General features: G+C 38.5%; 1 protein-coding gene across 3 annotated transcripts in view; it reads left to right on the top strand.

Annotated features, from left to right (window-relative positions):
• The window catches only part of EPHA6 (EPH receptor A6), a 510145-nt gene that overhangs the window by 419746 nt on the left and 75089 nt on the right, over positions 1–15310 (top strand). For all 3 annotated transcript variants that reach the window (XM_054204504.1, XM_054204526.1, XM_054204514.1), the window contains one exon: positions 4742–4864. In XM_054204504.1, the coding sequence (XP_054060479.1) occupies positions 4742–4864 (123 nt within the window). The remainder of the gene's footprint in view (positions 1–4741; positions 4865–15310) is intronic.

Genomic DNA, 15310 nt, shown 5'->3' with positions numbered 1-15310 from the left:
AGACTGTAGAAATGTTCTTCTTTTTAAAATCAAAGTCCACAAGCTGCACTAAGGTTCCACACATACAATCGCTAAAGTGAAAAAAAAAGTGCTTAATTTGCTCCCCACGTGGCCCAGGACCCTGGCACAAACAGAACAAGCTGATGGCCCTGCCTGCCTCTACCTGCACAATTTAGCAGCTTCAGATCCCAATCCCTGCGAGTCTTGTGGGCCCCAGAGGGTGCCATGGCATCGTCTCAAGTGCTGCTGATGGTAGTAGGGCAAAGAAGCCAGCAGTTGGCGAAAAAGGAAAAGGTGGGATGCGGGTCCCTGAGGACAGCCAGCGCTGTGCTGGCACTGGACTGCTTGTGGGAGCAAAACTGGTGGGAATGTTTGCACTTAAGTCAGCAGATGTGAGTGGGTACCTGCCGTCACTAACTGAATAAAACCGTGTTCGGTTTCTGTGAAAAAGTCTGAGGGTCTTCTGCTGGAACTTTCTGTGAAGCGTCGGCAGCCAAAATAATGGTTCGGGTTAACATTTCTCAGCTTGCTCAATCCCTGAGAGTTTAAAGTGCAGGTTAGTTAGTTCCTTTTAAATGCTTTTTACTGTAGGTTACAAGGGCCCCTGCACCCCCCCATTCAAACAGAAGTTACGTGTTTCATTCTAGTCCATTGACTTCCACCGGTATCGCACCGGGTGTGTTTGGTGCCATTCTCTTCATTCATCTCTTCGTTCATGCCATGCATTCATTCATCAGTCTAGTATTTTTGTTAAGCCACATGGCAGAGCTTTCTCTCCTTTGTAGATGTGGGACTCTTCAGCACAGTTAAGTTGCTGGTAGCTCTAGGCCGTGGGATTTGTCTTTGCTGTGGGGAGAAATGGCTGTTGCTTCTGGCTGGGCATGCTGTCACGATGCAAGTGCTAATAAATGTGTGTGGATTAATGTACGTGCTCTGGAGCTGAACTAAGCACAAGTATTTCCTTTACCCAGCTATCTAATCTTGCCCTTCTGCTCTGTGTGATAATACACGGCTAAAACCATACCGGTTCACAATGCTATGCTATTTCCCTATCAAATTCCATCATTTGTGGGATGATATTCCCCCTGGAAGTGAAGATGAAGGAGGAAGGTAGGCTAATTGATTCAGCACTCCCCCACTGCCTCTGAGCACAGACACCTACCTGTGATAATTGTGAAACAGAAGAATTTACACCGACTTATAAACTAGTATCACAGAACTCAGTAAGTGGTGGATACTTGGTGAACTATCAGCTATTCAGAGTATTGCCATATTGTTTTACAACTAATACCCGTAACTAATGTAGTTTCCCATGTTAAGGTGGCATGGTGTTCCATAGTGGATAACTATGGAAGGGAGAGAGGTTGGGTTTTTTTCTTAGTGAAACTATGCCTGTAAGCTGCTAAGTGACAGCTGTATTCCAGTACGTTCAGGAATCGTGGCTTAATATTCATTTCTCCTTTTCCCAGTTTACAACCAGTAAGACCTTATACTAAAAACTCTATCATTAGCATAACTCCACCCACTGCTAAAATAACGCCTGTTAATTTTTACACAAAACAGAATGGGTGTTAAAGCACTAGTGTCTGTGTAATGTGCACTGACAGAATGGCATTTCTCAAGAAAGCTGGTTAGCTAAAGAAATAATATCCTAGCATCTAGCAAACGTCTGGTGTGGTTGCTTTAAAGAGATGGTTTAAATTAAGCATTAAGATTTCTATTGCCACCGTACACCTCTAAAAAATTAATATTGCTTTTTGCAATTTGGAGTGTAAAGCAGCAGGATATAAAGCAGCAGGCACATTTTTGGTGGACGTTTTCTTCAGCTAAGCATGATTCCAATTTGGAAAAAGAAGAAACACTACATCTTCATTGTCCAACTAGAAAAAACCACCAAACATCATCAGATAGAAGGAAATGCTAGTCTTTTCAATGATTTCCACACAGAAGTTTATACTATTTCTGAGAAATATTTCCAAGCTGGTGTTTTCTCTTTAATAGCATGTTCCCACCTGCCTCCTTTGTGTGTGAGCAGAGAGCTTTCTCCATTTCTATCTTGAATACATTTTTTTTTGTTGCAGATTTTCTATCAAATATGTCATGAATGTTTTTCCAAACAAGCGAAAATTTGAGTAAAGCTGCTAAGTTAATGTAAATGCCTAAGGCTCTTATCAGACCTCTGTCCTGGTAGCAATTGATGGGACTTATGGGAATTAATTTTCTTTCCCAGCTACCTGCAATGACAGTCAATGTCCACATATATAGTCATGTAATGGAGTCTCAAACCCTATTCACATTGTGCAAGTTATACTACCAAAAAGCACCCATTTGTTCATTCTGAGGCATATGCTATCTTTTAATTTAGGACCATGAACGTTTTAACAGGAATGAACTTTCAGCCTGTCTTTTGTCTGTATTTTTACGTTGCTGGATACTGATCAGGGCTGAATGTTATCAACCTTGTCATTTTCAGAAGCTGTTTGCAGACTTCTAGAAGAGACTAAAGGAGGTCTTGTTCTTTTAACTCTGTATTCTACTTAACAAGAGACATTTTTAAGGTGACAATGGACTGTTTGGATAGGATTCAGTTGCCTAAAATGGTACTAAATGCCTACTCTTAGATACCCAACTACTGCTTCGCCTCCTGTTGTCACTTTCAAAGAGTGCAAATCTCCTGCCGATCTTGTCATGTTTCCAGTCAAATGTGAACGTCTCAGATTTTTCTACAGTGTCTCAAATGACACAAAGCAGTTATGCTTAAGCAACTGAATCCTACCTTTTTCAGTGAGAGAAAAACGTTATTTATATGTATTCCATTAGTTATTTGCTGCTTATAAAGCCTCAATAATTTTAGCACCTGAGCTCTCTTCTTAGTATTCATCGACTGTATTGCTCCAAAATTTACTGGTCCTTGTTTTTATTTTTGCATATGTACAACAAGTGAAATAAATTTGGGTTTGTCTCCATTACTTCCCATAACAAAGTAACTTAATGTAACACTGCTAGGAAGCTTGAGTTGCTTGTCATTTAACACCGTTTAAATGTAGGAAAATGTCAATGGTGAAGCTCAAGCTGTTTGGCTTTTCTGAAGGTCTGTACATACGGCATGTGACTCATAGTGGGTGTTCTTTATGGTTGGTATAATTCATATTTTGAAACAGACAAGCAAAGTTTTATTTGGAAGGTCATCATATGTTCATTATTTAGCCTTCATGTTTTAAGATGCTGTTTAGTACCGAACATCTTGGAATTTATGGAACAATTTTCCATTTTAAAATTGAATTTCTGTGTATTGCATTCTCGACTTTCTATCCATGATCACTTCTGAAAATATTTTAAAATGAAAGCCATGAAGTTTGGAAACACTTTGACTGCCAAAGTTAGCTTTTCTGAAGTGGCCAGAGGGAAAACTTCTATGCCTTATCTTTAACCATCAGATATAAAAATACTGCATCCAGAACACTAATTAAATTAATACAAGAGAAAAATTCAAAGCTCTCTTAGGCTGCTTTAAGTTCAACAAACACATATGTGTGTTTTGAGGCTAAATTTTCCTCACTACATTTTTATTTGTTTAAAAAAAAAAACACACAACAGTTTGTTTTATTTTTCTCATTGTTTTTTCTCATTTATTTTTTTCACTCTATATAAATATTAAGATGTTTTCTGTCTTTTAAAAGAACAACTGTAAAATACCTGCAAGATGACGAAAACAAACTTGCCATTGCCTAAATTTTTGGATGGATGCTTGCTTGATGTACTTGCAAAAATATACAAATTATTCTGATTGTCAATTTAAATTTATTGCAAGATGGGAGAACCTTGATTGTGCTTTTAAGCAAGATGTGTAGAGCTCTCATTTCAGATCCATCTTTGGTGCCGGCATTCACTAAGCACTAACATGAGCTGGCTGAAATGATGCCTCTAGGTCTCTGTACATACGCAGAAAGCTGAAATAGTGGATTAAATGATAAAAAGTCCTTATTTATCATCACTATAATAGATGTGTCACAAGTACTTGTTTTAAAAGTGGTGGATGAGATAATCTCTGTTTCCAGAAATAGAACTGTACATTTAGGCAACGAGAACATATAGTTTCTTCTGTTGAAAGCATAAAATCTGTAAAGCTTCTGGTGAGAGCAAAGCGGAAAGGGGCCGTGTCTGTACTCATGGCTTTTGCCTGCATCAATATATTGACAGGTGTTGCAGATGCGATAGAAGCTCTGACTGATGTAGCTGCCCTGACACAGAAGACAGTAATGAAGCTGCAAATTCTGGTTCCCCTTCTCCCCTTGCCTGACATGACTTTTGTCAGGTGGCTTTAAGCTACTAGTATAAAACACAGCTTTGCTGGTATAGCTTCATCTCTACCAGTGACTATTTGATTTGTGTACAAAATGTAAAATGTCTCTATAGTAGAGTCATCTGAAATACATTATGATTATCCAATAGGTGTATTTTGCCTTTTAAAAATCTCAAATTTTTCAATTCCTCCTAGAAGTGCTGGAATTCTCCACTTGCAAAGTCTGCGGAAAACAAGCTCTTTCTGGTTAAAGCTGTGTATTGTATGACTTGGTTAAAAAACAAAGAAAAACTTTTAACTGCTTTTCATGAGATCTGTTCCAGTGAAACCACTGTTAACTTTTTGGAGGTTTGGGTATTCTTTCTTTAAACAGTCAACTTCTTTTATCAGCCAAAGAACAAGTCATTTGATTAATGATAATTTTTATCTCTTTGAAAGGATCCTTTCCGACCATTGGGGTGAAGTCTCTTTCGAGATTCCTGAGGGCGGGATTTTTAAATAGCATCCTGGCCTCACATCCAGTGTCAGGGGGTGGATCTTTACCCCCCAGCATTTCCTCTGGTAGGTATTCCAGCCTATTCCCCCACATCAATTTTTCCCTTCACCCTTTGCCCCATCTCTCCACACATCTTAGGGAAACAAAATTTGGTATTGGTCAGACAGGGAGATTAGAGGTTTCTTCCAATAAAAAAAGCCAAACTGAAAGGAAATGGAAAAGATAAATAACTTTTCAGGGACTGGGCATTTTCCTGAATCAATGTATAGGAGAAATTGTGAGGGAAACTGATCTGTAGTTAAGTGCTCAACCTAAATATAGAAAGAGAAGGCTTGGTATCCTCTAATCATGCACTTCATGAAGCATGCCTATGTGCACCAGGAGGCATAACTTTAAAAATGCCTCTATAAAATCACAGATTTTATGTGACTGTGTGACTCTTCCCTAAAAATTTACATTCCCCTGCTAAAACGTGGAAGCAAAACAAATTTGGAAACACAAAATTTAATTATGTACTGATACAGTATTTAAATCCTTTGTACGCTTCCATAGCTGCAACTTGTCTCTTGTGAAAACTGTCTTGACTTTTTTTAATAACTTTTATCACAATTTGAACTACTGTAATTCTCATTAAATGAGTGAGAAAACCCCACTGCTTGTATTGCCAGCATGATATCCTGCATTGCCTCTAGTGAGGTCCCCAGCTGTATGATGGCACGAGAAACCCTGGAGGGTTGGCGTAAGGTTGAGTGTAGGCTAAGAATGAGAACACCATGCCAGGTGAACGGGCTGCTATCAGATACTGGGCTAAAACAGGAAAGAAGGACAGGTTTAGAGGCATTCTTTCCCAGAAAGGCTATATGTGTTATCCATTCTCTTCTGGAGCCGAGCCATTAAACACCATCTTCCACCAAAGCTAATAGATTAAGTATATATGTATTTTACTTATACTTAAAACTGAATCAAAGTTCAATTCTGTTCCTTTCCAAACTATGTATTGATATGTAAAATTAATCTGTACATGTGCTAATGTCACACTGTTCTACTTCTCTATGCCCCATTTTATCTATTGCAATAATTGTAGGCCTCATTAATAGAAGATGATTCTTACTTTTTTAAGTGCTGTTATCTTTAAGCACTTTTTAAGTGCTATTATTTCTTTGTTTACTTTCTTTCTTTGAATAGAAGCTTCTCAGCAACTTTGATGTTTTTTGTTATGACTGTGGGTGTCAACAGTTTGTAAAATATTTTCCATTTTTTTTTCTCCTTGGGATATCTCAGAGTGTTTAATACCCTTAGGCTATTTTGATTGTTAGCATCAAAATGAGATTGGTATCTGTAACCAAACAACTGTGGAAGAGGAAATACTCCAGGACCCACAAAATACTCTGTTTTGAACATAGTGTTACGTATAGCATGTCACTGATTCTATTAGTTCACGTATGGCTTAACTGCACTTGTGAACTGGCTTCTCACCTACATACCTACCTACAAGTTTATTTTAGAAGTCATCAGGACTGTTGTTTTCTGAGTGCTTGTAAAGCTTTTCATCACATTTTTTAGACTTAAATCATAACTCTTAAATGTGGTTTGTTTAATAAAACTGGTTCATACTTTCTTGCTATTAAATGTCTTTTACTAAGAATTCTGATTCAATCTGATGCAATATTCAAAACAGGGAAAAAACGGAAATGCAGCTACATGATGTGCAACATATATCCTAGCAAGGTAACAGAAATAAATGTTATTGTTTGATCCTGTCAACAACAACAAAAAAATGAGCCAAGCAGCAACCCCACAGAAAGGGAGAGACTGCTCACCTTCTGGAAAGCGAGAACTGTCAGGTAGTTGAAAGCCAGTGAAGAACTGTGATAAATCCAATGGACAAGATGTGTTCCTTTGAGAAAGAGAACATGAGGGGCCCAGGTGGCATGAAACGCTGCAGTGTAAGTCAGAAATTGCTGTTAACAAATATGCCCTATCAGTCTTATCTGTAGTGCTGCTATTTACCTCTTCCTTTTTTACTTTATCATATTTGTATTTACATTAAGCACAGTCTTAATTCTGAATTGCCGCTCTCTGTTAGAGAGATGACTAGAGTATGCCATTTCCATTTCGTGATAGTTTTCTGAACTGCTAAAACCAGCTTTGCTGTACACGTGAGCAGAAGCCCCACATGTTTACTGCACTTTTTGCCCTCCCCCCCCCAAAAAAAAAGTGTTGAAGGGAGTACTGATCTGGGATGTGAGGGACTCAGAACTGATTCTCTTACTGTGCATGATTCAGAGGAAAATATAAGTTTACCCTTGAATCCTTAATCACTTCAGTACAGAGAAGGGACGTACCTTTTGCTCCTTTGTAACGAAAAACACTGCACTAAACACCTGCCCTTTTTTCTGAGTATTACTTTACCAGGGAACAAAGACACCCAAAGCAACAGTGCTCCAAGAAGGTGTTTAAGCAGTGGTATCATAGAATCATCTAGGTTGGAAGGGACCTTTCAGATCATTGAGTCCAACCATCAAGCTAGCACTGGCAAAACCACCACTAAATCATGTCCCTCAGCACCACGTCTACCCATCTTTTAAATACCTCCAGGGATGGTGATTCAACCACTTCCCTGAGCAGCCTGTTCCAATTTTGATAACCTTTTTGGTGAAGAAATTTTTCTTATTATCCATCCTAAACCTCCCCTGGCACAACTTGAGGCCATTTCCTCTTGTCCTATCACCTGTTACGTGGGAGAAGAGACCGACCCCCACCTCGCTACAACCTCCTTTCAGGCAGTTGCAGAGAGAGATAAGGTCTCCCCTCAGCCTCCTTTTCACCAGCCTAAACAATCTCAGCTCTCTCAGTTGCTCATCATAAGGTTTGTCCTCCAGACCCCTCACCAGCTTTGTTGCCCTTCTCTGGACCCACTCCAGCACCTCAGTGTCTTCCTTGTACTGAGGGGCCCAAAACTGGACACAGTATTTGAGGTGGGGTCTCACCAGTGCCGAGTACAGGGGGACGATCACTTCCCTATTCCTGCTGGCCACAGGATATCTGTGTTATTGTGGCAGCCTCTGGCTTTTAGAACAGCGATAGGCAGGCAAAATGGGCCCATTGCAGTCTTGATGCTTACCCTCTGAGGCTTACCCTCTCTCATTAAAAGTGAGAGCATTGCTGTTTGTGTACTGGTACTGGAGGTAAGCATGCTCGATTCCTGCCTTTGATAGCACAGTGGCCCCACCCCCTTTATCTGAGATGTTGAGCTCATATTGGACAGTAGCTTTCATAAGCCTAACAGAAGTACTTAATGTTCAATAACTTTGCAGAGTTCTAACCTAATTGCTTCCCATATAGCTTATGTGTAAGATTTCAGTGAATTTAACTACATGGAAGGCTTAAAATGACTGTATTATTCTGCTATTAGGGTCATTGGGAACAAAGATAATGAGATGGTTTTTATTTACCAAAACCTTTAACTCAAGCTAAGTGGCAGGTTTACTTCAAGATAGTCAGAGAATTTATTCCTTACTAAAGACAAAATGTTTTTACGTCTTTTTTCTACAAAATTCCCCACAGATATTTTAAGCGAAACACAGAACTATGCTGAAAAGCCTGCTATAAATAAGTATCTGGAAAATAGCTTGGCAGGGCAATGTAGCTGTTGGTTTCCTTTTTTCCCTTTCTACTTTTCACTCAATAGTTGGGGGGAGTGTATTTCTTTTACCATTGCTCTGACAGCTGATGTTCACTTTTGTGTAATTTGGTGTCTGCTTTTGCACTGTGTAGAGTTTCACTTATGTAAAAGGTATCCTCCTTTAGCCAACTTAAAGGTTAATTTATGCTGCTGGCATGGGGCATTACATCTTTCTGCATAAATGGATTGCCTCAAATGTAGGTGTTTTTTAAGCTTAGACATAACTATGCTAATGCAATAGTGCTTATATTTGATAGTTGCATCAAAAGTCTGTCACTGCTATACAGCATTTTACTAGAAGCAAAGCTTTCAGCAGGCCTCCAAATGTCTATCCTAGATTTTTGCAAAAACAAGCCCATTTTTAGACAATAGCTTCCTTTTGATTTAACTATCATTTATGTCACAAATTACTTAGTGTCTTGTTATCCCACCTATTAGCAGTACAAATTCACATGACTTAGTTGACGTAGGTCTGTAATGACAGATGGATTCACATAAGCAATAAGTACTTTTTCGTAAGAGATATCCCTGCATATATTAAATAGAATTCATAGAATCATAGAATGGTTTGGGTTGGAAGGGACCTTAAAGACCACCTAGTCCCACCCCCCTGCCATGGGCAGGGACACCTCCCACTAGACCAGGCTGCTCAAAGCCCCATCCAGCCTGGCCTTGAACGCTCCCGGGGATGGGGCATCCACAGCTTCCCTGGGCAACCTGTTCCAGTGTCTCACCACGCTCAAAGAATTTCTTCCTAATATATAATCTAAATCTCCCCTCTTTCACTTTAAAACCATTACCCCTCACCCTATCGCTACATTCCCAGATCAAGAGTCCCTCCCCACCTTTTCTGCAGCCCTCTTTAAGTACTGGAAGGCTGCTATAAGGTCACACTGCTCATCATGCTTACACTGGCACAAGCTGTGGAAGCTTACCCCTTCCTTCATAATTACACATACACACACACACAAACATACACATATATATGCATGTTGTGAAAACCCAAATAACTAAATTGCAAGTGCTGCATCTATTTCTTCAAATTCCAGCTCTTCCAAACTAAGTACAGTGTTGTTTGCTCCATTTGGGGGAAATTCTTAGCTTACTGCTCTTGCTGTGTATTGGCAGCTCTTGATTTCAGTCACCTGTAAAGGGTTTGTTATGTAAATGCATATCCATATTGCCTGGCAGAAGTCAGAATAGAAAAATTTATGTTATGCTGCTGTCTTTGAAGAGTGTCAGACAGATTGTTAAGTTTGCTGAGTTGGAAAGGAAGGGAGAGAAAGCAAACGTCTTTCCTACTGTTTCTTTCAAGATAAACTCCTTTCCTGAGTTTTTCTGTTAACAAGAACAACTAGGGATGGGTGTCAGGCTATGAGAAACTATGGAAAAGTTCCCGTAAGTGATCCTCCCGAGCACCCTTCATACTGTTCAGCATTCAAACTACATTACAGGAGATGGGGAAAAAACATCCAGATTATTCTTTCCATACACACCTTTCTATGAATGTCAGTGCTGTGATTTGCTTGTGAATCCTCTGATCTCCCCATGTAGTCAGCAGCTGGATCATTGTCCCCTATTTCATTCACAGACTACCTCATTTGTCTTGGACTAGGTCATGATAAGACTCCTTCTCCACATAAAGTACATTATACAGAGGATATCCCTAGAGGATATCCCCAGTAAAACCAGGTTTTACTGCCTGGTTGTCTGTGGCTGTCTAACATACATGGTAATGTTCATGTTTATTACAGAGATCTTCTCAAAAAACTCAGACATAACTGTAGAATACTAAACCAGCTGATTATCAGTTTTCTTTTTCCCAAAATTAATATTTTATTACAACTTCCAAGTGGATCTGAGTGAGACCATTATTCTTGATACTGTATAAACTGACAATTGAAAGCAAATTGTATTGACAGACCCTTATTGAACAAAATTACTCAACAAGAACCATCAAGGAGCAATTGTTCATAGTGAAACTCAACTATAATTATGCTACTCCAATAATGAGAAAAGTAACTTCTGTTTTTTTTCAGTTAATGCATTTTTCCCTATTCTGGATTCCAGCACCTAAACTGCTGTTTTTTCTTTTTAAATGAAAATTGCTAATTCTTGCTCAGTGACTAACAAATCGATTCTTCTATCGCATATGCATTTTCTAGGATATCTGAGCCAAATGGCTCTTCCAGTTTATTCTTTCCAGCCTCAGTGCTATTTCACTGGCATGTCTATCCCATAAACCCTACAACTAATACATAATGGTATCTATTTTCTGAGGATGGAAGTTCAAATGTATATGGACTTTTCCATTAGGCAGGCAGGAAGTACTTCAGAACCAAAGTATGGATGAGCAGTAGGTAGCATGAATAGTGAGAGAAACTTCTTTTTGTGATGGTCCATTAGGGTCTAGCTTGAACTGTAGAACTGGGATTAAGCTTTGAGCGTAGGATATTTGAAATGTATTTGTACACACGGTTATTCTTTGTTTCAAGATGAAAGGAAAAAAAAATCTAAACTCCCCGCTTAGCCTAGCAGTAAATCATTGGATGTGAAAGCAGATTCAGAATTGACTTTTTGTGAGGTGGGAGACGGGGGGAATAGTTAACTTGAAAAATGTTTAGGGTTTATTGGTCTGTTTTAGGTAGGAAGCCAGTGTACCTTTACCAAATTCAACTTGCTGAAGTACCACTCCCAGGTCCAAATGCTGTGTATGTAATCTGCCTAACTCTGGGTTTTACACACTGGAATTTAACAACTCTGTTTAGGTGCCTTATGTAGTTGGTGAAGACTAGACAGTTCTGGACCAACTCACATGACCTGTTTGTGATGCATAGTAATGAAAATTTTACTCCTTCCCTTGGAATGACTTTTTCTTTCTCAGAAAAAAATCTAGATATTGCTAGCTATGGAGAGGTCTCCACAGTTATGGGAGTTATGAGAGATGAGTGCTTTTAGCTTTCTTCTTCATGTGTCAATAAGTTTCCATATTTTTCTTATTTCTTCAAGATGTATATGCTTGTCTAAAAACCTCTGCATCTGAAATTTGCTGCTTGACACATCTTTGTTATAACTCTTGGCTTTTGTTCATGATCAAAATCAGAGTTGAAGGGAGAAGCTTGAAAATGTGTGCATTCATGTGCTGAAGGTACAAAACCCCAAAGAAAAGACAAAAACCCATGAGATTGCAAAAATGTCATCATACTAGATCCAGTGCATCATTTATTTGTTGGAGCCCTGACTCATGATGTTTTGTTTTCTTAATTTTGGATTTAGCAACTCACACATGTTACAACCGAAGCTTTCTTTGTGGATTTCAGAAACTTCAGGGGTATTGCTATGTGGCCTCCACTGCTTCTGTAAATGAGAAATGGTGCCTTTCTCATGTGTAGAAAGCAGCAAGATACTCATAAACAATGAAGGAGGAGGTGGCGGCTCATCAGTTTTGTATAGCTTAGAAGTTTAAAGTATAGGTAGACCAAAGGCAAATAGAAGCAAAACATGTTTGCTGAAATAGTAAATGGAAAAAATACATGAAGGATATTCTGAAGTGCAAGACATGTCAGAATCTTATCAAGATCACAGTCAGGCATAGTAATGAATAATCAAAAAATGCTCTGATATTTCAGAATAGGATTAAAATAATACTTTAACCATGTCATTATACTTGTGAAAGCACAAAGCCACGTTTTACTGTAATCTTATGTATGCAATTTTTTTTTATTTTGCTCATTTTCAAATTTCTTTGGTAGCTTACAGCTTCTAAATATAACACATGTATGATAACGGGTAAATTCACAATAGAGATTAAATAAGCTTTGTTTCTTATGTTCCATAAGTACCTGTTATGTATCATGGCATACTGAATATTGATGAAGTGCAGAAGCCCCTGATAACACAGACTCAGTTATGTTTAAATTCCTTTACATGCTCTGTGGTCAAGACAGCAAGTGATCCTTAATGCAGTCAGACTCTGTGGACTAATTTTGAACCAAAGAACCTCCCTTGCTCTTTCCACAAGAGGATGTAGAGTGGAATGAACATTGAAAATGTTAAGAGTAACTTAAGGGTGAAACGGCATTAGTGAATATGTGAATTAGTGAAATAATGTGAATTAGTGAAATATGCCAAAATTCAGTTATTAAAAAGTGAGATTAATTGTTTTGGTTAATCTACGTGGGCAAAAGTATCTCTTTCAAACTGAATCCAACCACAATCTGTTATTTATTACAGATATTTTTTTAAACTGTTCTTTACTTCAGTGCTAAAGCGAAAGTGCTGGAATGCAATGCAATGCAAAATTTCAAGCAATATAAATCTTATTCCAGAACCAGTTCTATTAAAAACTTACTCCCCTTCTGGCCCTCCCTGAACGTAATTAAATTAAAACTGAGTGGCCACATTTTTTGTGTTTGTTCAGTAACAAAGTACCTATTCTTACAAAGAAACGTGTCTACATTCTCCCTCCTACTTATACACTGATAAAGACTGCCTTTATTGCTAGGATTTTTTGGTTTAAAATGGGATGGTATCACCTAGTATTTGAGACAGTATGGTCAAAAATGCAATCCTTGAGCTCTCTTCGTTGATCTGACTTGTGATTTTGTCATCTCTTAAGACCTTTTTTGAGTCAGTGTAAGATGGTGTCGTTATGAGGCATGGAGATAACAGAATGGTTCCAGAGTACATGACCAAGATTTTGATGCAAACATCAGCTATTTTAATGACCTGTGGTAGTTCTTGGGCAACTGCCATAATTCAGATTATGTTTTAAGGTACATCACTTTATCCCAAGGGCTGGCACACTGCCCTCTCGGTATCAGGGGAACATGAAGACAAAGCAAAGCATCTTTGTGCACAGTTTCTGCAGATCTAGTGGTTCCACAGCTTTTTCTTGCAGGCTGAGGACTTGATTTTGGTGATACTTTGGCAAAGTAACTTTGCATCATCTTCTCTTTTCATCATACATAGCATGGATTTCTCTGTTTATGGATGAGTATTCGAAAAATAACGTAAGACTCTCAAATGAGATGCATTAGATGTACTTAGAATAGTTCATGCAGCAGCTTTCAGAGCTGGTCTACAAACGCACCAGCTCTTGCTCCCCTCCATGTGTACATCTGAATTCTAATAAGCCATCTCACCCTAATGATGAAAGTGTGTCTTTTTTATTTCTGCTTATAATATTCATGTAAACGTAAGCAGCAGGAATAAAATAGAACTTTTTTCATCCATATTGTATTTGTAATGCTAGTAAATATGTAGAAAGAGATAATACAGATAACCAACCCAACACATAGAAACTTGAAGAAATGCAATATTTTTTTGAAGATATATGGCTGGAGAGTGTAAGTGCAGAAAGTGTCAAAATTTGGGCCAGTTGTTGCATTTCTACAGTGTAATTTTAGCCACTACTCCTCCCTCACCTACCCAACCTCCAACTAGTGACAAACAACTACTTGTCTGCTTTTACTCTCTGCTAGGCTCCATTTGTTTCTCTTATGGAAAGATAAGAATAAGAAAACAAATATTGGAAAAGGTGTAACTGCTTTCTCATTACAGTTCCACTTTTCTTTTCACAAAACCTTCCAGACTATCTTGTGTAGGCACACTGAAGGATTGATGTGGATTAGGGGTTGCAGAAGCAGCATGCCGGCGACTGTTAAAGCTTCTGTTGTCCAAAGCACGTTCTCCCTTTGTTGTATGAAAAACAGGAGAACCGTTCACAGTGCTTGTTGTTGCAGGAGCAGTAGGCCAGAGGATTTGAGAAGGTATTTTAGAAGCATACATACAGACTTTTCTGGCTTCCAAATTGTACCAACAGGCATAAATTCCTGCCAGTGGGTTACCAGGTAGTGAGTGTAAAATTATTCAGTATAAAATTACAGATAAACAGATCAGAGAATAATATTTTCAGATTGTGTTGATGCAGTGTATCTTCTTTAGCTAGTAGTGACAGCTATATGGCCCTAGTTTGCTAAATAATGGGCTCTTATGCTCATTCGTGTATTTTGTATTTTTATCAATTGATTTTGCAAAGGTATCCTCCCTTGACTAGGCTAACTTAACTAATGAAAAGTATTATATAGATACAGGAAAACAGAGCACTAACAGCAAGATAAGTAGGCTATGTTATGTGATTTCCTGTAAGAGCAGGATGTACATATGTCAACGCTATCCTGTTGCAAATTCTGCAGTCTCAAGAAGGGCGTTGGAAGTGCAACTTCTATTTTTTGAGGCTTCTTGGAACACAAGCACAACCAAATAACTCTTGAAATAACTAACATCTGCAAGAATTAAAATCAGTAGGAAAGTTTCTTGGCAGCTTAGAACTTCAGGCCAATAAACCCAGTTGTTTGGATATATACTTTACCTTTAAAATTGATGAAAAAATAGACGCATAATGGACACAACTTGTTTAATCTAATGGTCAGTAACGCAAGTGGGATGGCTTGCAGCAAAATTCCCATTGGCTTCTTATATATTGATTTGGGTTAACCTGGCAGAACTTTTTTCCGTATTTCTTTTTTTTGCATAATCATTAGTTTTCTTTCTTTCTTTTTTCCACCATTGGTTTTGTGTTATGGAGAAAAAAAATTTTTTTTTTTCATTATTTGCTGAAATTACCTCTGATGAGTACAACTGCATCAATTATTAGTAGCAGGAGTGAGGAAGCTGCAGTGCCACAGCAAGTGGTTCTCCTATTTGAAGCAATATGTAAGGAACAGAGCTAGTGTGAGATCTAGGAATGCCCTCCCAGCCCTGGGCATTTCAGTGAGGGACACAGAGTTTACTGTGGGTGCTTCGCACACCATGGGAGCACTGA

Source organism: Rissa tridactyla, chromosome 1 (genome assembly GCF_028500815.1).
Source record: "Rissa tridactyla isolate bRisTri1 chromosome 1, bRisTri1.patW.cur.20221130, whole genome shotgun sequence".
Taxonomy (NCBI): Eukaryota; Metazoa; Chordata; class Aves; order Charadriiformes; family Laridae; genus Rissa; species Rissa tridactyla.
This window is presented reverse-complemented; position numbering and strand designations above follow the sequence as displayed.